This window comes from Schistocerca gregaria, chromosome 1 (genome assembly GCF_023897955.1).
Source record: "Schistocerca gregaria isolate iqSchGreg1 chromosome 1, iqSchGreg1.2, whole genome shotgun sequence".
Lineage (NCBI taxonomy): Eukaryota > Metazoa > Arthropoda > Insecta > Orthoptera > Acrididae > Schistocerca > Schistocerca gregaria.
This window is the reverse complement of record NC_064920.1, coordinates 1,038,596,270-1,038,621,299: the sequence shown is the minus strand read 5'-3', so window position 1 is coordinate 1,038,621,299 and position 25,030 is coordinate 1,038,596,270. Positions and strand designations below refer to the sequence as shown.

General features: G+C 42.5%; 1 protein-coding gene across 3 annotated transcripts in view; it reads left to right on the top strand.

Annotated features, from left to right (window-relative positions):
- The window catches only part of LOC126279690 (ras guanine nucleotide exchange factor P), a 564,449-nt gene that overhangs the window by 522,563 nt on the left and 16,856 nt on the right, over nucleotides 1-25,030 (top strand). For all 3 annotated transcript variants that reach the window (XM_049979700.1, XM_049979701.1, XM_049979699.1), the window contains 2 exons: nucleotides 19,052-19,345; nucleotides 22,504-22,623. In XM_049979700.1, coding sequence (XP_049835657.1) covers nucleotides 19,052-19,345; nucleotides 22,504-22,623 — 414 coding nt within the window. The remainder of the gene's footprint in view (nucleotides 1-19,051; nucleotides 19,346-22,503; nucleotides 22,624-25,030) is intronic.

Below are 25,030 nucleotides of genomic sequence, written 5' to 3'. Positions count from 1 at the left end.
TGCGAAAGAATCGGGCAGTGACGTAGACGGCAATAGCTATTGCAGTTCATTGGTCCCTAATCCTTGGCACATTCACTAAATAGAATGTAGTCGATCATGAAAGGAGAGCGATCATACATGCCCATAACTTCGTATCTTACAAAACATATTTCCATGAAATTAGTAAGAACGTCCTGGAACCTTCTAGAAAACATGAAAACAAACAAACAGAAAAGTTATATATGCAGAGGGCAGACTTTCATAACTCTCTTCGCTCCTCTATCCACTACACCACAATTATCAGTTGGCTGTTGCAGTTTGTCTCTGATCTTACGACGCTCTGCAAGCTTTAATCACTAGTTTATCGTTAAATGGCATTTAATTCTAACAGATCGTGCCAAAACCGACAATTTTTTAATAAATTTTCAATCTGCTGGTGCCTTAAAACGTCAGACTTTCATAACACGTAAGTTAAAAAGCAAAAAGCATCAAATACGAAAGCTTTTAACTGCCGTTTTGTCGCTTCTTACCAGTTTGTTACAACAAATAATCTTTACAAAAACTGTACGTTTTCGAGAGATCCTCAATGGACCGGCGTTTTGAAGCAACATATAATCAAAGCTCATTTCAGTAACAATACAAGAACTACCAAATATGGGCCTTAGCTGCAAACGGTGTAATCCAGTATGGCGTCTCCCATGTTTTGCTTCTGACATACTCAGCGATTTTGCATCTCATTGGTCACGTTCCTCTCCATATTAGCTTGCCCGTCCCACATGAGGACGGCGCAACAGGCCGACTTCGTGAGCACTGCATTGTGTTGTGAAGCACAAGAGGTGGCTTTAATAATTGTCTGATTATATGTAGATTAATTTAGAATGCAGCCACTGTAGACGAGCACCCCAATTCATGATGATGCTTGCCCTCTACCGGATGCCATAATGCTGACATGCTCGTGACTGGAAGCGGTACGTTTGAAGACTGAAGTCTGCACTGACTCCTCTACGGATTAAGTCAAGCGCTAATAACTGGTACCACTGGAATAACTTCGGCCGTTTCTACTATATGTGAGTTAACTAAGCACATGCTGCGTGTGCGGAAATTTAAGGGGCACCAAACCTAAAAAAGTTCTTACAACTTATGTTTTCCGTCTGTTTTCATTTTGAATGGTTTTTTCTTCGCATCAGGGAATTACAAAAGAATTACTCTCGAGCAATGTGATCTCCTTCGCCGGAATTCCGACAAAACACAAAAAAGTTACGTGTTTGTTAAACATATTGCAAGCATATTAAAATATTTTTTTTAATGTTTATCACTCCTAACCGCTAATCGAATTACAGGAAATGTTAAGATGGTGAGATAAATTAGTCTTCAGTTACAAGTAGTAGCCGGTGTCAATGAACGGACTGCATCGGCCTGTCGTACCCAAATTTAATTCCAGATCCACGTGAGAAAGGTGATTAATTGTTTTCCCCAGCCTGACAAATCTGTCGAAGGTTATATGGTTTATTGCATTGTGAAAGAAAATAAATAAAATAAACAAACACTTGGAAAACGTCTAATTGATTTTCGGTAGAATTTTGACTGGGGATTTTCCACCCAAACTGTTACTGATGACGTAAACATAGAAATAAAAATTCACTTGACTGCGGCTATTGTATTTTCAAGCGGTAGCCTAGAGCCAGTATTACTGTGATTGTTTCTTAAACTTCCGTAATTACTGCACATAGTATTAAAATTGTTCTGTTGTTCTTCTTCGTAATTAAATTTCGGTAAGGGGACGAGTATCAAATACATTACTCACTTATGGTATTAAATTACCTGCAGTTAATATATGTTATAACATCTGAAGCCGAGCCAGTTGTGGGGTGTTGGTCACCTACGTGATACGCACGATTTGCCGCTGCTTACGCTTTCGCCTGAGCGTAAGTCGGTGGCTATTAATTGTTTGTATCTGAATGGGAGTAACAAAGTGTTTCACAAAAAAATGTTCACAGGACAGCTTTGATAGTGGCAAGAAATCAGAGGAAGTACTTAGTATAGTGTACTGTCTGTTCACCCACACTATATCTCTCTGCTACCTCAGGAGTATTCATGAAAAGTGGCGAAACTTCTAAGTTCCCGTAAATCGATCTCGATGCTGCTTACTACCTGGGAACGTGTGAAAGTATTCAGAACGCAGTCGCACAGTTGTTGCTGCCACAGCCGTAATACACACGCGTGGGTAACATCGAACCGGAATCCTCCCCCTCGTCGTTTTATTTCTACGTCCAACTATCAAACACTTCTACATCCGGATTCAAATATAATAGTGACGTCATGGGAACGTTCTTTGCGTGGTTACACGTAGTTGTCCGAGGTTGTAATGATTTTAATATCGTTGTATGATACACAGTATGTACAGGCATTCTTTAATTAGAATTCACTGCAGAACAGTGCAAACGTGTTACAGTGTAACAATGTATATTATAACTCGGTAAAATGTATGTTTACATTCGCAAACTAGGGAACTGATCCCTCATGCTATCTTATTTAACAATTAGTGACATCCAACAGGTATCGTCAGCACGTCATTTTCTTTCTTCAAGAGCTTGTACTTTTTACTACAACAAATCATTTTACTTCTTACTTAATATCCTTTTCAGAGGCTGTACCATTGGCTAGCTCTTACAGTGCATTTTTGTTACTGATTGGTTCTGGGTATTTCACCAAGTATACGAGCACCTTTCCTATTTCAGTGAAGATTGTTCCTGTGGTTGATGCATCTTGTTATTCAGTTACATTTATGACAAAGTTATATCTAATTAGCGATCAACTGTGGTAGGAATAAGCTTTATAAGTGCAGTACTAATAATAAGTTTGATGTGTTCCATTCAGCTACCTTTGTTTTGGCTGTTTATTAGTACCACATGTTATCGATTTCAGGGTTGAATAAGACAACTCTTAAACATCCGTATGTCTGTTATCAAACAGTAAGAGGTGTGCAGTTAAGCATACAGGAACACAAATTTTGACGAAGCATGTTCCAGATCCCAGTCCGATGATCACGACCCATTCCGCGGTGTGTAAGGTGGCTAAGTTCGTTTTCGACGTCAGAACAGTGCAAGTGGAGAATCTTAATAACCAGCTGGAGAAAGCTTCGCCAATAGGAAAGAGTAAACTATTTAGTTCTAGGGAAAGCAAAGCGTTACATATAATAAGGTGGTTTTCTTTCTCATGCTTGTAAATTTTGCTTACAGAGGTTTCCCTTCGTAAATGTGGTTGTGTAGTGTATTAGTAGACAGCTGAGAAGAGAAAGCTTATGATGTTCTATCTGCCGTCCAATTGCCTTCCAGTTCACTGCTCATATCTGTGGAGTACCCTCAGTGGCAATGAAAGGCGGCCGACAAAGCGCAACGTGGTGTGTAACAACTTCAACTTTTCTCGCATATCGAAGCGAGGTTTACGACACTCACTAGTAAATTTTTAACCATGTGCAGGGGTGTGAGAAGTTACCGAGAACACGCCAATAATGTTTCTCGCCCAAGACGGCGTCATTACGTTGAGTGAAATCAGTCGTGCTGTGCCTTACCTGGAGATCTACATAAATCAGCATCTACATGATTACTCTTCAATTCACAATTAAGTGCCCGGAAGAGGGTTCACTGAACCTCTTCTCTGAGGTTCCACTCTCGATCCTTATTTCGCGATAATACAATTCGAGCTGCTCCTTTTTGAACTTTTTCGATGTCCTCCGTCAATCCTATCTTACGCGGATCCCTGATCGCGCAGCAATACTACAGAAGAGGGCGGACAAGCGTAGCGTAAGCAGTCTCTTTAGTAGAACTGTTACATTTTCTAAGTGTTCAGTCAATAAATCGTAGTCTTATGTCTGCCTTCCCCACATTGCTATTTAAGAGATCGTTTCAGTTTAAGTTATACGTAATTGCAATTCCCAAACCTTTAGATGAGTTTACAATCATTAGATTCGTGTGATTTATCGTGCAACTGAAATATAACGGATTCCTTTTAGTGATCGTGTCGATGATTCGAAACTTTTCGTGATTTATAGTTAATTGATACTTTTTGCACCATACAGATATCTTCTCTAAATCATTTTGCTATGCATTTTGATCATCTGATGACTTTATATGATAGTAAATGACTGCATCAACTATAAACAACCTAATACGGCTGCTCAGATTGTCTCCTAAAACGTTTATACAGATCAGGAACAGCAGATGGCCTATAATACTTCCTTGGTGAACGTCAGATATTACCTCTGTTTTGATCGATGACTTTCCTTCAGTCATTGCGAACTGTGACCTTTTGACAGAAAATCAAATCCAGTCACACAACTGGACCGTACTCCATAGGCTTGCAATTTAATTGGAAGTCGCTTGTGAGGAACGGTGGCGAAAGCCTTCTGCAAATCTAAAAATATCGAATCAATTTGACGTCTCCTGTCGATAGCACTCATTACTTCTTGAGAATAAAGAGCTAGTTGTGTTTCACAAAAACAATGTTTCCTGAATCCTTGTTGGCTATTTGTCAATAAATCGTTTACTTCAATGTGGTTTATAACATTCGGACCTAGCATATATCTCAAAACCCTGCTGCAAATCACCGAGCGAGATGTAGCAGTGGTTAGCACACTGGGCTCGAATTCGGGTAGGACGACGATTCAATCCCGCGCCCGGCCATCCTGATTTAGGTTTTCCGTGATTTCCCTAAATCGCTTCAGGCAAATGCCAGGTTGGTTCCTTTGAAAGGAGACGGCCGACTTCCTTCCCCATCTTTCCCTAATCCGATGAGACCGATGACGTCGCAGTTTGGTCTCCTCCTTCAAATCAACCCAACCCCTACAGCAAATCGACGTTGATGAAATGGGTCTGTAATTCAGAGGATTCCTCCTGTTCCCTTTCTTGGGTATTATTGTGACTTGTGCAACTTCGCAGTCTGGGTACAGATGTTTATACTAGCGAGCGATTGTATATGATACTAAGTGCGCAGCTACGGTATCAGCATACTCCGAAACGAAACTGGCTGGTATAAAATCTGGGCCGGAAGCGTTGTCTTTCTTAAGTGATTTAAGTTGCTTCGCTACACCGAGGATATCTACTTCTAACTTACTCATGTTGGCAGTTGTTCTTGATTCGAATATTGGTATATTTACTTCATCTTCTCTTCTGAAGGAATTTCGGAAAACCGTGTGTAGCCACTCAACTTTAGTGGCACTGTTCTGAGAAACATCACCATTGTTATCGCACAGTGAAAGTATTGATTGCTTCTTGCCACAGGTGTGCTTTAATACGACCAGAATCTCTTTGGGTTTTCTGCCAGATTTCGAGACAGAGTTTCGTTGGAAACTGTTGAAAGCGAATCACATTGAAGTTCACTCTATATTTCAAGCGTCTGTAAAGCTTCGCCAGTCTTGCGGATCTTGCATTCTTTTAAATTTGGCATGTTTATATCGTTTCCTCGTGTTCTGACGTGTTTTGTGCCGGGGGGGGGGGGGGGGGGGGGGTCAGTACCGTCTCTTATTAATTTATTTGGTATATGTCTCTCATCTGTCGTCGATACTATTTCTCTGACCTTAACCCACGTATAGGCTACGCTTGCATAGTCAGTTTGCAAGGAGTGGAAACTGTTTCTTAGGAAGGCGTTGGCTGAATTTTTGTCAGATTTTTTAAACCGATGCATTTTGCAAATAGCTTACTTCCGTGGACGCATTCGTATCGACCACCTCAAGAAACGGATCATTTCACATTACGTCCAATTTTTTTGTTGCATGCTTTTCCTATTACGTTTGTAATGAGTAATCTTTATGTAGATGGGATGTTAGGAACATACTTTTTCCATGAAATGAATAAGCTTCTCCTAAATTGCTTGTGCTGACTGGTGGTCCTAAGTGGTCCGTCTAGGGCAATATCCGGTGCACGTGGCCAGATAATCGCACTAGCGCAGAGAAACCTCATCCGTTCCGTCAGTCGGTGAAGCCTTGCAGGGCTAAGTTTTACATCGTGTCAGTTTTGCAACGGAAATCCTAGCTGACCTACAGGCTGTCTCGGGAGTTCGCTGCACATTGCCGACAGTATTCCTTAACAGTTTTAAACGAGCACCGAAAAATACAGAATACACTAGAAAAGTTTACAACTGAGGGACTTAGGATTCCGTAATCACTAAATTGGTTTACTGTACCTGACGAGGACCTTCTATTAACAAACACTTGCTGAAATTATAACTATTCGAATGGATTCCATTCTTCCGTGCTCTATGGCAGTTTATGTTCGTTTGCACGTACGATAGCGTAATTTTAGGCTGTTCACCTTCACTCTTCAGTTTTTGGTAGCCAATATTTAAATTTATCAGTGAGAAAACATTACTATTTGTTTTTGAACTCACGATCAGCAATTATTACATATACTTTCCGCGGTACTACGAATATACATCAACACATAAACCAACTGTCGTGCAAACAAAATTGATGCGAAGTGTTTCTCGCGGCAAATTAGCTTGCCAGCTTTTCTTCATCTGGTCAGAGTCAGAGGAATGTAATGTAATAAAAAGCGCAACTGACATGGAGCCGAAGAGAGGAATATGAATAGCTAATTTCTTGTGTGGAGAATTTCACCTTTAGGACTAATTTCTCCACACTGAGTTCGGACTGTCATGTAATGCGTGAAAGCGCATTTTAATAACTGCATCTAAGTAGCTCCTCATTTCACGTGTGGATTAAAAACTACCTCCAATTGCATGACAGTGGTTGCTAGGGAGGAGGCGTCGGCTTCAGTGCTGGAGGTGCAAGAAATTTGCTCCGCCGGGGGATGAAAGATGACAGCGTGAGTTTCATGATCACCGCACTACGTGGCAACGTGCCAGTTACATTCCAAATCTTTTCGCGGTGTCTCATGACGTGTTTTAACGTGAGAAGTTTGTAGAGCTTGAATATAGATATTCGTCACTAACAGACTGTATGGTCAAGTGAACTGCTGGATATGAATTAAAGGAAGTAAGCCTCTTTTAATTATAACTTTTACTTGAAGTTACAGCAAACTACACCGGCTAGCTCGTTGTATCCTCGTGTTGTCCACAGCTCATCACTGGCATTCACTCCAGTATTTGTTGTAACATGAATCACAATTATTATCTGCTAAATTCGCATTAGAGGAACAATAATTACCCTGTTATTTTAGTCGTTCTCAATCTCGTGAACTCCGCGGCCATAAATGATTGTTGGTGAATACTGAAACCAGTCACAATTACCGCACTGCGACCCGTATTCATTAAGATGTATACATTAAAGCATTGTTTAACCACCTACTATGAAATTAAAAATCTTCATTTAGCGTGAATGTCTGGCATAACTATCCATTAGTAATACTGACGGGCATTTCTACCGATTCTATAATGAACTAACGAACTGCGAAACAGTCCTACAAATTTTGTCGAAAATGGTTACAATAAATACTAAAAAATAATGGTTGCTCAGATATGCACATAACAGTTACTTAGCTGAAAGGCAGCAGAGTGGTATGATTTCCCTCTGGCAAGCCAGTGAAGTTTATATTGCCCTAATCTTTTGTGTAACGAGGTGGCTATCTGCGTATGATCAGAACTGGAAATGTTCGGAATATAGCCCTGGGATAGTTCTAGGAATTTTCTCCTGTAGCTTATTGCTTCTTTTACCTCTGCAAATACTCTGAATACGACAGACAAGCAAAACTGTACGGTAATTCGGGGTCCAAGTCCGCCTGTAACCGACAAGATAACAATTCAGAGGTCGGAGGAAGACAAGGTCATGCTACCTCCAGTAAGACAATGCTTGGTGAAGCTCCGTAATGTTCCAACCAATCTCCAGTTTAAATAATTTAACGTCTTGGCATAATGGAACAAAATGTAATTGTGACAGGGTGTTTTTTCCAATCTAATACGATAAGTGCCTTATCGAAGGCGTTGTTTCGATGAAACACGGTGAGCGGTAGCGGCGAAGTGCTGCCAATATTCTTCGAAAAAAATGTTTTAAGTCTCATTTCTAGTCTCTTCAAATCTACCTGAGTGCAGCGATGCCTCCTTTCGTTGATCACATCTTCTTGGCCACGTAGCTGAACTCTCCTTTTCCACATTTGAGAAGTGAAAATATAAAGAGTCTGAAAACACGTTATTACACACAAATCGTAAAATCTGCTAAGTATCCGAGGAATCACCTGAGCAGAATGAAATGTAACGAGAATTCGGATCAGGGGTAAGTTTGGAAACAACAATGGACAGAGTGTGTAGCTCCTATATTCTGAGCAGTCACGTGAACATTCCATATATTGGAGACCAAGTTGTCTGCACTGTAGCGCAGCGTAAGCGTCGGGCGCATGGGAGTAATTACTGTGCCTCGTTAAGGCAATACGGCAACCTCATACTCAACTGCACGTTTCAGAAGAGGGAAATAGTCGGTTTGAGTTGACTGTGACATATACGTCACGACATTTCTGTCGGTGTTTGACGCAGTGTCGTGACAACAATACGTGTGTAAGGGAATGAGATATAAATAAACGGATACTTTTACACTGTACGCTTAAAAAGAACCGGATGAGTCGCGAAAGTAGTAGAAGAGATTTTTTGAGTTCTGCTTGATCATTTGGGTCACTTAATAAACATGTCTGCTAAACGAGATTGAAGAAACTTCCTGGCAGATTAAAACTGTGTGCCCGACCGAGACTCGAACTCGGGACCTTTGCCTTTCGCGGGCAAGTGCTCTACCACTTGCCCGCACTTGCCCGCGAAAGGAAAAGATCTCGAGTTCGAGTCTCGGTCGGGCACACAGTTTTAATCTGCCAGGAAGTTTCATATCAGCGCACACTCCGCTGCAGAGTGAAAATCTCATTGAAGAATTTCGCAGACGTGTTTACTATTCTGTGCAGTGCCTAAGTATGTGGAAAAAAAATTCACATTTCGCTTCGATAGACCTACCATCATCTTCTATTCGACGTAATGGAATGATATTGGTTTGCTAACGTCGGAAGGGCATCCGGCCACCCTCTAACATTAACAGTGCCAAATTCTAAAAATATCATGCCGATCCCATGAGGATGCGGGAAGAAGGAGAACAAGAAGATACGACGACTATGGCTCATTCTAACAGAAGAAAATAGTTTTTCTTAAATTAGTCGTTGATAAATAATATTCTATACTAGCTTCTTGCCGGTCGTCTCTCTCTCTCTCTCTCTCTCTCTCTCTCTCTCTCTTCTGTTTACAAAGATGTAGTAACTAATTACAGCTAGTCACTGAATATTTTGCTAAAGTACTGTAAGAAAACCAAAAGATACTGGGACGCGTGCACTTCCCGTTAAATTACACGTGTATGGGACAGGAAGGTAACTGACCAGCATCGTTCTGAAAATACCTTCACTATTTATTGTGTAGAGGCCTATGAAGGATAAATGTGCATTCAAATAATTTATGTCTCTTCTGAAAGACGATAGTCAAAGCTTCACTTTCATTAAATTCTGCCCTACATAAATACTGAATACAACTGCGTGAGAAAGTGCTCCAACGAGTGGATGCTTCTCATTTTTTTTCTAAAAAAGTAAGTCTCCTGATTTGTTTGACGTAGCGTTCCACTTATAGTGTTATTCATAGATTCGTTCCGCAGAGGACCCCCCTCATCTCTGTGCTATCTGAGAAATTTCTGCTTTAGATTACTTGAAAAGCCAGTTTTTGATGATTGTATACTTGTTTTAGAGAGAAATGATCTCTCTTCTTGTGATTATCTGCTTCATTTATCCTCCTCGCTTTGTTCATCGTCCGTTATTTTGTTTCAAGGTAGCAGAAATCGTTAACTGCATCTACTACGGGATCCTCAATTGAGAAAAGTTTATCGCTAATATTTCCGCTATTTCTCATTACTTTTGTCATTATTTTACTCTTATTATTTACTCTCAATACACATTCTGTGGTTATCAGACTACTCATACCATTCACCGCATTCTGCAATTCCTCCTCTTTTTTTTTCTGATTATAGCAATGTCATTAGCGGATGTTATGACCGATTTTCTTTCACCCTGACTTTTAATCCCGCTCCTTTACCTTTCTCTTATTTCCGTGATTGCGTCTTCCATGCACAGATTGAACAATGGAGGAGAAAGACTACATCGCTCGTCTACATCCTTTTTAATCAGGTCATTTTTTTAGGTCTCTTCTAGTGTGTTCTTTGTTTTTACTTTAATTCTGTTTTATTATACAGGATGGTCATACTCTCAATACATTTTTACGAAGTAATGGATACACTTACATACTATGCATGTCTGCGTATTGTCAGTCTACGTATACATTTTCATTGTACTTCGACATGGCTTCCGTCCATTTAGTAGCATTGCTCCCGTCGGTGAACAGGAGACCCAAATACATTCTGAAGCATATCTTGTGAATCAGCCAACGCTGTATTCCGGATTCAGACTCTTTGATCCTGGAGATCCCTCACGTTTGTTTTGGACATCTTTCAGCTTCGGTACCGTCAAGGGTGTCAAATGACTTGAACCTCTTCTTAGTCATCTACTGGTGAATCATCGATTCAGGTACCTCCTAACTCTGTTAGCAAAATGAGGGGGCATTCCATCCTGTTCGAACACAACCGTGTGAACAGTGCCTTCTTGTTGAAGCTGTGGTTCAGGAATTGCTCCAGCTTATCAAGGAAAATATTTCCGGTAATCGTCTCTTCGCAAAACTAAGGTCCATAAACTGTAGTCTCTGTTGTATTTTTCGAATCTTAGCCACAATTAGCTTTTGGTGTGTTCCTTTGCCATGCAATGGCAGTGCAATGTGAGTCTTTACCTAGTATGCATCAGTTCTGTTCGCTAACTTTCCGCAGGTGTGGAATATGACCTCATCCATAAACGAAATGTGACCCGTGAAATGTTCCTTGTGCACAGCTTCTACCAAATCGTGCCACGCAGATTGACGAGCTGTGTAGTGTTTTTGGTCTAATTTGTGTATAGTTCATGCTTAGACTTCGAGTTGATACATTGGGACATCTTCGGTATAATTTTCCGATTCGCTGAACAGTCTATTAAGCTACAGGACGTCTCCCAGAGCTCATCAGCATCATTCACCCTAGTTCATTGGAAATTACATTCAAGTAAGAGGTCATTTGCATTCGTTGGTGCTGGTTATGAAATTTCAAATGCTTCAAATGGCTCTGAGCGCTATGGGACTTAACTTCTGAGGTCATCAGTCCCTTAGAACTTAGAACTACTTAAACTTAACTAACCTAAGGACATGACACACATCCATGCCCGAGGCAGGATTCGAACCTGCGACCGTAGCGGTCACGCGGTTCCAGACTGTAGCGCCCAGAACGGCTCGGCCACCCCGGCCGGCTATGAAATTTCCAAGTGAACCCTTGTTGCACCTCCAGATAGGATAAACTGCGCAGTGGCGCATTAACAACATCAACGCGTTCTGCTATTGTAATCATTCTTCTTGATTATTGTAAAATAAAAACAGTAGTCCACGTTGACACAGACTTTATGACTGTATTGGATACTTAAGTAGTATATTTCCTTCGTTCTGCCGTCCCAGCAAATATCCTGATCATTTTGAATCCGGCAAATCAGACGTGACTGAAAACGGTCAAGGGGCCTACAATAACATAGGCTGTTTTATGCATATACACTGACCTGACAAAAATGATGTGATAGCGATACGCACTTACGCAGATTGCGGTAGTACCGCACGCATAGGGTGTAAAAGGGCAGTATATTGGCGAAGCTGTCATTTTTGCTCAGGTGATTCATGTGAAAACGTTGTTAACGTGATTATGGCACCACGATCGGAATTAACACATTGAACGCGGTATGGTAGTTGGAGCTAAACGCATTGGACATTCCATTTCGGAAATCGTCAGGAAATTTAATATTCGGAAATCCACGGCGTCAAGAGTATGCCGAGAATACAAAATTTCAAGCATTACCTCTCAACACGGAGAACGCTGCGGCCGACGGCCTTGACGTAAAGACTGAGATCAGCGGCGCTTGCGCAGTGTGGTGTTGCGAACAGAGAAGCAACCCTGCGTGAAACAACCATAGAAATGATTATGGGACGTACGACGAACGTATCTGTTAGGACAGTGGGGCGAAATTTGGGGTTAATGGTCTATTGTAGCAGACGACAAGAGCGACTGCCTTAGCTAACAGCACGACATCGCTTGCAGCGCCTCTCCTGTCTCTTGCCTACATCGGTTAGACGCTAGATCTACCTTGGGCCTGGTAAGATGAATCCAGATTTCAGTTGGTAAGAGCTGATGGGAGGGATCGAGTGTGGCGCGGACCACAGAAGCCATGGACCCAAGTCGTCAACACGGGAAGCTGGCTCCATGATTGTGTCAACTGTGTCTGCATGGAACTGACGGTGTCTTCTGGTCAGACGAAACGATCATTGACTTCTTGCAGCTATTCATGGGCTTCATGCCCCTAAACAACGATGAAATTTTATGTGTCATGTCACCGGGCCACAATTATTCGCTACTGGCTTGAAGATCATTCGGCACTGTTCGAGCGAATGATTCGGCCACCCATGGAATATTTATGGTACGCAATCGAGAGGTCTGTTCGTGCACCGGCAACAGATGTTTCAGATGACTCTGAGCACAATGGGACTTAATTTCTGAGGTGATCAGTCCCCTAGAACGTAGAACTACTTAAACCTAACTAACCTACGGAGATCACACACAGCCATGCCTAAGGCAGGATTCGAACCTGCGACCGTAGCAGTCACGCGGTTTCAGACTGTAGCGCCCAGAACCGCTCGGCCACCTCTGCCGGCGCACCGGCAATACTTTCGCAGTTATGGACGACTACAGAGGCAGCATGGGTCACTATTTTTTGAAGAGGCTTCCAACGACTTGTTGAGCGCACGCCACGCCTCCCATGGCTTTCGTCACCATAGCAGTTATCTAAATATTGCGGGTGTCGTAATGAAGCGAAGACGTCGAAGTGACATCAAAGTAGAAAGGCTTCCAGCAAGTTCAGAGGCTCATGACATACATTTGTTTTACCTATCGCCTAACGTCATGCACTGTCTATTTGTAAGGAAATGAGAGTACTTGTAGTGGCTTATTTCGTCACAGGTAGATAGGAGGAGTCGCATCGCTGAGCATCTTAGTGGTTCTTCGGTCACCAGCGGACGACCTGCTCGCGTCGTATACAACAGCTAATTCCCCTCAGAGCAGCGCGTTACCTCGAGCTCGTATCTCAGAACTTAATTCTCCGTGAAATCTTAATCCAGGCTGATGCGTTTCGTAATGCTCGGACCCGTCAACACAGGCGCTGGTAAATACAATCATAATTCAAGCGCGCAGCACCTAAGGTTGTCCAGGATTACTCGCGGGCAAATCCGACGCCTTGATTCCCCATAAAATACTGCGCCACCTTATTGTCTGCCCGGGCCAGGATTTATGGAATGATTTGCTATGCGCCTCTGCGCTCCGGCTGCTACGCTGAGAAGTAGGTGCCCTTTGATTGGCTTAGGTGCGCCGGACGGAAATATGCAGCGACTCGCTCGCTGAGCCAACATCCGCGCTGCTTCTTATCTCGACCCAAAACGAATTACGTCGTGGAAAATTTGGTGCAGCCAGATGCAAACATTTCTTGGCAGCTGGTGTGGGTGGGATTTCTGCGTCACTCCTCATCGCACAGACTCTTTCTGCTTAGCCCTGGATATCACGTGATAGTTCTGGCAAACAGCAAACATTTCACCGGGTAACTCTTATGATGAATGAGTACCCCAAGATATACCTACAGAGCAGAGCGTTCAAGTAAACAACAGTCATCAAATAATGTAGTATGTTCACTAAATCTTGCATATAATGAAATTTCATTCAGGATAGATAGTTCGTTTCCCCTTAGAAAGAACTCACCAATTCTTATTTTCAAATCAACGCTTTTATGGCAGTTCGAAAGGTATGCTAAGGGTGAGCTTAGTATGGATTTTACCTTGTTTCAACTGTAAATTTTTTGAACTGTACGTTTGAAAGAATTCGATGTGTTCATTAGTTATACATAATTTGCAGCGCAATAAGGTCAGAGAGTTGTAATACGCTTCGAGTCCCTAACTGTTCTACAGTATTTCCAAAACAGCCTCACGAAAGAAGAACGATTAACGGATGTTGCGTGGCATCTGTATCGTCTACACGAATGAGCTGGCTCTTTGGAAGAGGCAAAGACAGCATTTTTCTGGGGTTACAGCAGAAGTATTCCATTATCGATTTAGGCTATCGGTGGGCAGCAATCCGCAGTTGTTTGCTGATGATGCTGTGGTGTACGGTAAGATGTCGAACTTGAGCGACTACAGGAAGACACAAGACGACTTAGACAAAATTTCCAGTTGGTGTGATGAATGGCTTAGGGTACCGTATTACCAGTGCCCTGCTTGGCACAGTCATGTCGTTTAAATATCGGAGCATATGTTACAAAGCGATATGAAATGGAACGAACATGTGGGAACTGTGGTAGGGAAGGCGAATGGTCGACTTCGGTTTATTCGGAGAATTTTAGGAAAGAATGATTCACCAGTAAAGGTGACCGAGTACAGGATGCTGGTGCGACCTATTCTTGACTACTGCTCGAGTGTTTGGGATCTGTACCAGGTCGGATTAAAGGAGGATATCGAAGCAGTTCAGAGGCGTGCTGCTAGATTAATTACCAGTAGGTTCGAACAATACGTGTTACGGAGATGATTCGGGAACTCAAGTGGGAACCTTTGGAAGGAAGGCGACGTTCTTTTCGAGAAACACTAGTGTGAAAATTTTAGAGAACCGGCATTTGAAGTTGACTGCCGAACGATTACACTGCTGCCAACATACATTGAACTTAAGGACCACGAAGTTAATATACAAGAAATTAGGGTTCATACGAAGGCATATAAATTATCGTTTTTCCGTCGCTCTCTTTGCGAGCGGAACAGGAAAGGACATTACTAGTAATGGCACAGGGTACCCTCCTCTATGCACCGTACTGTGGTCTTCGGAGTATCTTTCTCTAGATGTGGATATGCAGATATAGAGCGGTTACTTTCAAGTGGTTCTGTAGTAACGTGAAAGATTATTGTATAAATTAAAATAAAATCAGAAATTAATTTTGGAAACATTCCGTTCACATACTCAGAACCATGTAAAACTTACATGAAGCGCTTTATCGCATCTCTCGGTAAAAACGGATCAGTAGCTGTCTCAAATGTTTGACAGCGGTAGTAACCATGGCTCTATACAGAAACCATGCAAAATATGCATGCAAAAGGTTAAAAATTTAACAAACTTAAGCCTAAACAGGGTTTTAGAATATGAGACATGTCGTCAGTACTTCTGGTATCCTTGGCAGAATTAGCCATGACGAAACCATTCCACATGGTTAGTAAGATCTCTGAGGCAGGCGAAATAATCTCAGACTTCAAGAAAAATGTAGTGATTCCAATTCCAAAGAAAGCAGTTGTGAATATTACGGAACTATCAGAATAATAAGTCATGGCTGCAAAATGCTAATATCAAATTATTTACGAAAGAATGGAAAAATGGTAGAAAAATAGGAACACGCGATGTGATACTGACCCTACGGATTCTCTTAGAAGAGAATTTAAGGAACGGCATGTCTACGTTTATAGCATTTGTAGACTTAGAGAAAGCTTTTGACAGTGTTGACTGAAAAACGCTGTTTGAAATTCTGAAGTTATCAGGGGAAGCGAAAACTTATTTACATTTTGTACAGAAACCAGTCTGCAGTTATACGAGTCGAGGGGCATGAAAGGGACGGATGGTTGAGATGGGACTGAGACAGGGTTCTAGCTTGTCCTCAGTATTATTCAATTCGAAGATTGAGAAGGCATTAAAGAATCCAATTTGGAGTAGAAAGTTAAGAAAATAACAACTTTGCTGTATCTGACAGAATTATAATGTCATCGGCAAACCTCAAAGGAATTGAAAGAGCGTTTGAACGGAATGGACTGTGTCTTGAAATGAAGATATAAGAAGAACGTCAACAAAAGCAAAACAAGGGTAATGGAATGCACTCGAATAAAATTAAAGCGATGTTGAGGGAATTAGATTAGAAAACGAGGCGGTAAAAGTAGTTGAGATATGCTATTTGACCAGCAAAATAACTAATGATGGGCGAAGCAGAGAGGGCATAACATGTGAACTGGCAATGGCAAGAGAAGCTTTCTGAAGAAGCGATATTTGTTATATTTGTTAACACCGAATACAGGAAGTCTTTTCTGAAGGTATTTGTCTAGAGCCTAGACTTGCGTCGAAGTGAAACATGGACTGTAAGTAGTTTAGACAAGTAGAGAATCAGCGAAAAAATTCTATCAGAGCACAAAAAATACGATTATATTCCTATTTATTTAAAGGACAGACTGAAAAGTGTAGTACCACCTGTCTCGTTCTACGCCCCTCAGCAGCTTTAAAACTTTTCCCGAAAATTTTGGCAGCAATTCGTTCATACTATTCTCCATCACCTTCATCTTTGCTTTGTTTCACCTCTTACACTCCTTATTAACCTTCTAGTCTTAATTACTGCTCTGGTATGCTTCAATTACCTGAAATGAAACGGATCTCGATTACAATATTGTTCTTTTGATCGTAAGTTAGTCCTTGCGGTTGACTTCACCTTTGTGGAGCTTATGGGGAGCTGATGGACCATTGTATCCCATTTTTTTGTACTCCCCACACACAGTCACTGGTAGCACTTTGGAACTCAGCAGTAATTTGTTCCACCGATCTCGTGCAATTTTGTACAGCCAATGCTCGGCCTTCTTAACATGCAGTCTTTATGGTTGCCGTTTAGCTACACTTCTTCTTTCGCGTGTGCACTTTGTATTCACCAGCAGTAGATTCGAGCCACTTTAGAAGTACTGAAATGTCTGTGATGGATTTGTTTCTCAGGTGGTGTGGTATGAAAGTTCACGTTGGAAGTCAGCTATCCTGACACCCGTCCTGCTGTTACTGTTTTGCTGCTGACAATACTATACTCCCCGCTTCCTTTTCTTATACTGTTGGGTCCGGTTCTCGTCAGTTCCGCATTACATGCGGGTGTCCGGATATTTTAGTGAGATGGTGTATATAAATATGAGTGGTAGGGTACATGATCAGATATCAAGTGGGCAAATGGCATACGACTCGTTCTAGCTGTTTCACATTTGGCAGAAGTGAATATACCTGTTACCAGTAAATGTAACTGTCGAACTTTCTTACTAACCTTTGTCTTTGTATCTACACAGTGTGTCCCAGTTCCGGAAGGACTGCGAGTATGAGAAATAAAATCCATGTTTTATGTTCACAAAATCACAGCATTTATTCAAAATAGTCTTCCTCCTGAATAAGTATACAGCTAAAGCGTTTTCATGCAGATACTGTAGCCCTTTTTCTTGGAATTGCATTTACTTCTGCAGTGCAGTTTTCTTTGATGCTCTGAATTGCATCATAATTGTGTCCTTTCATTGCCAACTACAATTTTGGGAACAAGGAGTCGTCTGGGGCCAAATCCGGTGAATAAGGCGGGTGACTCAGGACTGTGGTCCATTTGCCGGCCAACCCCCCCCCCCCCCCCTCCCCCCGCACAATCTTCACTTTGTGGACTGGGTCAGTGTCGTGGGAAAGCGACCAGGAACGTGTCTCTCGATATTCGGGTCGAATTAGATGAATTCTCGCTCACAAACGATGTTGTTGTTGTTGTTGTTGTGATCTTCAGTCCTGAGACTGCTTTGATGGAGCTCTCCATGCTACCCTATACTGTGCAAGCTTCTTCATCTCCCAGTACTTAATGCAACCTACATCCTTCTGAATCTGCTTAGTGTATTCATCTCGTGGTCTCCCTCCACGATTTTTACCCTCCACACTGCCTTCCAATACTAAATCCCTTGATGCCTCAGACATGTCCTACCAATCGATCCCTTCTCGTAGTCAAGTTGTGCCACAAACTCCTCCCCAATTCTATTCAATACTTTATCATTAGTTGTGTGATCTACCCATCTAATCTTCAGCATTCTTCTGTAGCATCACATTTCGAAAGCTTCTATTCTCTTCTTGTCCTAACTATTTATCGTCCATGTTTCACTTCCATACATGGCTACACTCCATACAAATACTTTCAGAAACGACTTCCTGACACTTTAATCTATACTCGATGTTAACAAATTTCTCTTCTTCAGAAACGCTTTCCTTGCCATTGCCAGTCTACATTTTATATCTTCTCTGGTTCGACCATCATCAGTTATTTTGCTCCCCAAATAGCAAAACTCATTTACTACTTTAAGTGTCTCATTTCCTAATCTAATTCCCTTAGCATCACCAGACTTAATTCGACTACATTCCATTATCCTCGTTTTGCTTTTGCTGATGTTCATCTTATACCCTCCTTTCAAGACACTGTCCATTCCGTTCAACTGCTCTTCCCAGTCCTTTGCTGTCTCTGATAGAATTACAATGTCATCGGCGAACCTCAAAGTTTTATTTCTTCTCCATGGATTTTAATACCTATTCTGAATTTTTCTATTGTTTCCTTTACTGCTTGCTCAATATACAGATTGAATAACATCGGGGACAGGCTACAACTCTGTCTCACTCCCATCCCAACCACTGCTTCCCTTTCCTGCCCCTCGACTCTTATAACTGCCATCTGGTTTCTGTACAAATTGTAAATAGCCTTTCGCTCCCTGTGTTTTACGCCTGCCACCTTTAGAATTTGAAAGAGAGTATTCCAGTCAACATTGTCAAAAGCTTTCTCTAAGTCTACAAATGCTAGAAACGTAGGTTTTTGTTTATCTTTTTTACGTAGGTTTGCCTTTCCTTAATAGAAGACTCAAAAACACTTGATGGTGCCTAGCTGCTCTACCGCAATTTTCCGACAAGTGTGAGGTCCGTACTATCACTTTTGTGGTCAGGACGCCTGCTTCAGTGCAGCTAGACTTCGACCTTCTACATGGCTATTATTGAAGCATCAAGGATCCTAATGATACAGCTCGCCACGAGATAGCATTTCTCACAGCAGTCCTAAAGGAACTGCGACGCACTGTGTGTACTGTCCAGTAACAAGCGATGTCTTTGTTTTGGTAGATGGTGCTGTCCTACATGTGCCGCGGTTCGAGCCCCACTGGCGCGCCGCACCCCGAGCTGAACGAAGAGTGCCGCCGCAAGTTCGAGCAGTGGTGGAACGCGCAGGTGTCGGGCTACCACCGGCACCCGCCCCCGCAGCCGCCGCCCCCGCAACCGCCCCCGCCGCAGTACAGCCCGCCCGTCGTCCCCAAGCCCTCAGCTGCGACCGCCGCTGCCGCCGCCGCTGCTGCAGCCGCTGCAGCCGGCGTCTCGGCGCCAGACCGCACGCCCGAGGGGCTGCACCCTGCCCTCCAGGTGAGCACGTCCTACCGTAACTGCAAGGCTGTTATACACAGCGCCTGAATGGACCGATATCTGAATGGGAACTTTTGTTATAAATGCGTACATCCACAAACGCATGGCGTCGTATAGTGCAGCGTCTCTACGTTTCAGCAGATTTCTAGAACTTGCGCATTTAGCGTTCCGTGTAAAGTTAACTAGGTATATGTACCTATAGTCCATCGACCCTTGGAACCGAGAATCTCAACGATTTCTGCCTGTGTTCGGTATAGATACTGACAAGATATTGGTCCCGAAAATTACGAGACCGTTTCAAAATATATCTCTCAATGGCAAAAAGGTATTTCATCAGGTTGCCCTCCATGGGGTGGCTACACGCAACGACTGTGGTTATATTGGGTTAGATAGAGCAGCAATCAGTCGTAAAATTAATTGGCTTTAATATGACATTTATAGTCACAACGAAGACCAGATTTCGACCTGTGTCAGGTCATTATCAATAGAGTGCGGAATCGTAGCAGTTGTTCGTGCTCAAGTGAATGCTTACACAGTTCAACAATTCCGCACTGCATTGATAATGACCTGACACAGGTTGAAATCTGATCTGCATTGTGACTATAAATGTCATATTAAAGCAACTTAATCCTACGACTGATTGCTACTCTATCCAACCCAAAAAGGTATTTTTTTCTCTGACATGATTACAGTTTAACAATTTTCAAATATTTTTTTACTTTAGTAGTACATGCTTCTTGTTAAATTTCAAGATTCTACGTCCAAGGGAAGTAGCCTATAGGTTTTGATGAGTGAGTTTGCGAGTATCAAACCATGTGACATAAACGACCGAATATTTTGATATATATTTGAATTCAATATTCCAACTCGTTCATGAGAAAAAGAGGTCTTAACAGGGCAGACAGAGAGACAGAAAGATAAAAAATGAGATCTGTTCGTGTCACTTAGTTACATATTAATAATTTAGGATGTTATTCCTTTACTTGTACTATAAAAATTTGCTTTGCGTAATTTCTTGACTTTATGTCAGCGATAAGTACGCCATAGGTTTCAGTGAGTGGGTTTGCGAATTTCAAAATATATGACATAAATTGCCGATCTTTTGATCTCACTGACTTAGAAGCTTAACATTTGTGCACCGACAAGGGATCATAGACTTAAGTATGTGACAAGAATTTGATCTTGATATGCCAACAGAGGGAAAGGTGCCTTAACAGATGGACAGACATGCATATGGATAAAAAAAGGTTAAAAAAATATTTTCGTGTGATATAATTATACATTAACAATTTCGGGGTTTTTTCCTTTATTTGCACTTTGAAACCTTACTTCTGGCGAAATTTAATGATTATAGGTCAACGACAAGTACCATGTAGGTTTTGGTCTTTGAGTTTTTCCGAGTATTAAAATATGTGACGTTAAACGGCCGTAGCTTTTTTTTTTAAACTGACTATGAAGCTTAACATTTTTACACCGCTAAGGACTACAAACCTTAAAATGTGGCATGAATTTGAACCTGATAAGCCTACCAGTTCCTGAGGAAAAGGGTTCTTACCAAACGGGCAGAGAGAAAGACGTACGTACGAACAACAAAGTGACCTTAAAGGGTTCCGTTTTTACAGGCCGAGGCACGAAACTCCAAAAACTGAACGGGAATTTGTTTTTCAGTCCTCATTAGACGTAACAAATTTGTCTCAGCGCTTTTCTCAATTTCAGAAACAACACTGGAACTCAAGTGTTTGTGGTGGCTTTTAGTCCTCTCACTCTGGCGTTTTTAATCTCATTTATGTTTTAAAATGACTAGTGTATAAGGATTTTTTATTATTGAGTACGAAAAGTCACATGAGACAATGTGTACACACATGGAGGCTGGAGCATCATTACAGTACTGCATTAGGCAAAAATTCACAAACATGCTCAAAGTGTGAATAGACGCATTGTCGTGGTACAAAAGCCATCAACAGTTACGCCACAGATTCGGTCATTTTTTCATAATGCTTCACGCAAATGTTAGGTTTGATGCTATTTTTGTTCTAAATGCAGCAATTTTTTAACGAATTTCGCGTTTCATACCCAAAACACAAGAAAAAAATCTCATGGAGTAGGCCTGTTGATTTTCCATTATCAGCGACTTATCAGATCGTGATTCGGCGGTCTACGTAGCTTCTTCACAAGCTCCTTCAAAACGCTTATAGCACTCGTAAACTTTAATTTTACTCATAGCAGGCTCAACAACATCAGTTTGTAATATTTCACTCACCAAAATCATTATTTAATATTCCTAAAATTATACTGCAGTTTATTTCGTTCTTGTAGCAAAATTTCATACAGGTTCTCTTATTTTTGCAAATAATCTGCGATACTACCTACACACGTAGAGCCTCATTGACAGACGATAGCACACTTAATATCCGATGTAGCTAACACACAGAGGCATCATTGTCTCGCTCTGGTTGCGAGCTGAACAGAAGATGAAATTACTTGTAGTGGTACAGGGTAGTCTACCGTACGTTGGCTAGCGATGTATGCGTGTAACGTCAGGCTTCCGTTCACCTGGCAAATGCTTATTCATTGAGTCACTTCCTTTCTCACAAAAGCCGGAAACCCACTTTCATTGGTCACTGAGAATCACACACTCCCGACGTCGTACGGCCAACACATTTAAAGTCTGAGCTCCTCCCCGAAGGACTGCGACTCCCGTGCTACCCTCGCAACGGTTGCCGGCCGACTCCCGATTTCGCGAGCTAGAAAACCGTTCCATGAAATTATTTTAACTTGCAGACCTTTCGGCCAGTCAGACTCCAGAGCGGAATGTAGGTACTTCAATTGGACCTGCAAGATTCTGTTCCCTGCCGATCATCTGAGGATGTTTGAAAATCCCGGCAATCCTGTGGAAACCACTCGCCTTGGAAACAGCAACCGGGCCAGACCTCCATCATGTCGCAGGATTAAGGTATGGCAGGCCATTTATTTCCAGGCTGCTGAACAAGTCCGCTCTCCCCCTTTTCACCTCCGGAAACCGTAAAAGCTGCTCTAGCGTCCACAATAGAATAGCTCCAAGCCAATGAGCGCGGACAGGAATTGGTACGTTACTAAATGTATACAGTAATTTAAAAGTAACAAATACCTAAAACTATCAATTTAAATGTGATTTTCAGACTGTGCAGAGCCAGTACCCGACGCAGAAGACGCGGATGCGTACCAGTTTCGACCCGGAGCTTGAACTACCGAGGCTGCAACGGTGGTTTGCGGAGAACCAGCACCCGAGCAGGCAGCAGGTGAGTTCCTGCGGTTGAGCTGGTTGCCGCTGCTGAAGGCGCCAGCACTAGAGTCATGCGAGTTCATTGCCGGCCCTGGCCGAAGAAGTAACGACTATACTCCGGCAACAACAGCACACTGCACGCAATACGGTTTGCTCATCCACTCTTAAACCTCGACAGCCCTTACTGTCTTAATGAAACAGTGGTGTAGTCGTAGCAGAGACTTTTAATCGAGCTGAGCTTTTGATTTGGTCCGAACTGTTGGGGGATCCTTACAACAGAGCAGTGTTGGTCGAACAGTGGTACAGCAGAGGAGGGGAAATTAAATATGATTTTCAAATTTTAACAATATTTTTTCCCGACAATAGCCTTACCTTCAGTCACTATGGGTACATGGGCAGCACAATTATGTTACTACTGCGTGACCTGTTTGCATGAAGCAATGAAACATCAAGTGTGTAAAGCGATTTAGTGTTAACGTAGATCAGTTTCTGAGTCAATGTAATTATTAGAGAAGCAACAAAGAAATTGAGTGACATATTTTCATGATTCTGGTTCCAAAGCGCAACTTATCGATCAGGGTCGGTGACGATCATATAGAAAAGTATTGATCCGTAAAGGTATAGCTGGACTGGAAGTATGTTAATAAGTTTTGCGGCGTACTGAGTTAATACAGTAAAGGTAACGAAAACACAGTATCCAGAAAGTGTGTTTTCGGGTCCTTTCTCTCTCTCTCTCTCTCTCTCTCTCTCTCTCTCTCTCTCTCTCTCTTTCATTCACACACACACACACACACACACACACACACACACACACACACACACACACACACACACACACTGGATAGCATAATTTCATGAAGATTTCCGTCGAGCACGTCTTCAAACTGTGTAACAAACCTAAAATTGAAAGTAACATCTTGGTGCACTTATCTGCTTTTCCGCCTAAGTGAGGTCACCTGCTGTCTGTTTTTAACAAAATAACGTTACTGGTAGTTTACTTGAGGTAGGTTTCATAGTCGACCTTTATTTACACGACAGAAATTTTAGAGTCACAAAAGAAAAAAATTAAAGTTCAAATTCTAAGGAAGTATGAGGGAATACTGAAAAGTAATGCCTCGGAACTTTTTATTCTGTTTTCAAAATCGCTTGAGGTGTTGCATGTCATGCATCGTCCTCGGTCGACTTCCCCGCTTAGCTGAAGCAATTTGTAATACTCTTCCGCTAAGTGAATCCGAATAGTAGCGTTTAACACAGCGCTGTGCAACATACCTAGGTCAGTGTACTGAGAGACCCTCAGAAAACTGAATTCAAAGCGATTTCTTTAAATCGGGTTTTGGGACGTACCCATACAGCGGTATCAACACTGGAATGTCGATTATGACTATACGAATGTAAGGGCAACACAACACCCAGTCATCGAGCGGAGGAAATCTCCGACCCGGCCGGTAATCGAATCTAGGGCCTTTCGGTTAGCAGTCCGCCTCGCTGACCGCACAGCTACCGAGGAGGACAATTGGAATAGTTAATCCACACATGGAGCACTCTCTTCTTTAGCATAAAAATGCCAGACCACGCACACGAGCTGTGACGTTTACAACAATCCTACGCCTTGGGTTCGCTGTTAACGACTATCCTCCGTACAGTCCCGACTTGGCCGCATCCAATTTTAATGTTTCCAGTCGTGAAAGAACACATTCGAAGACTAAACTCCTTCAGCAAGGTCCGAGCAGGCACACGGGGGGAGGGGTTTATTAGTTATTGGGAGCTCCAACGTTAGGCGGGTGATGGAGCCCCTTAGGGAAATAGCGGAAAGGTCGGGGAAGAAGGCCAGTGTTCACTCTGTCTGCTTGCCGGGGGGTCTCATCCGAGATGTGGAGGAGGCCCTACCGGCGGCGATAGAGAGCACTGGGTGCACCCGACTGCAAATTGTTGCTCATGTCGGCACCAATGACTCTTGCCGTCTGGGTTCAGAGGTCATCCTCAGTTCGTACAGGCGGTTGGCGGAGTTGGTGAAGGTGGAAAGCCTCGCTCGCGGGGTGGAATCAGAGCTAACTATTTGTAGTATCGTTCCGAGAACCGATCGCGGTCCTCTGGTTTGGAGCCGAGTGGAAGGCTTAAACCAGAGGCTCAGACGATTCTGCGGAGAGCTGGGGTGCAAATTTCTCGACCTCCGCTATCGGGTGGAGAAATGTAGGGTCCCCCTGAATAGGTCAGGCGTGCACTACACGCCGGAAGCGGCTACGAGGGTAGCGGAGTACGTGTGGAGTGCACATGGGGTTTTTTTAGGTTAGAGAATTCCCTCCCTAGGCCCGACAAGACGCCTCCTGAGACGCGGCAAGGCAGGAGTAGGCAAAACGCAACAAGGAATAACAATATTAATGTGCTAATAGTAAACTGCAGAAGCGTCTATAGAAAGGTCCCAG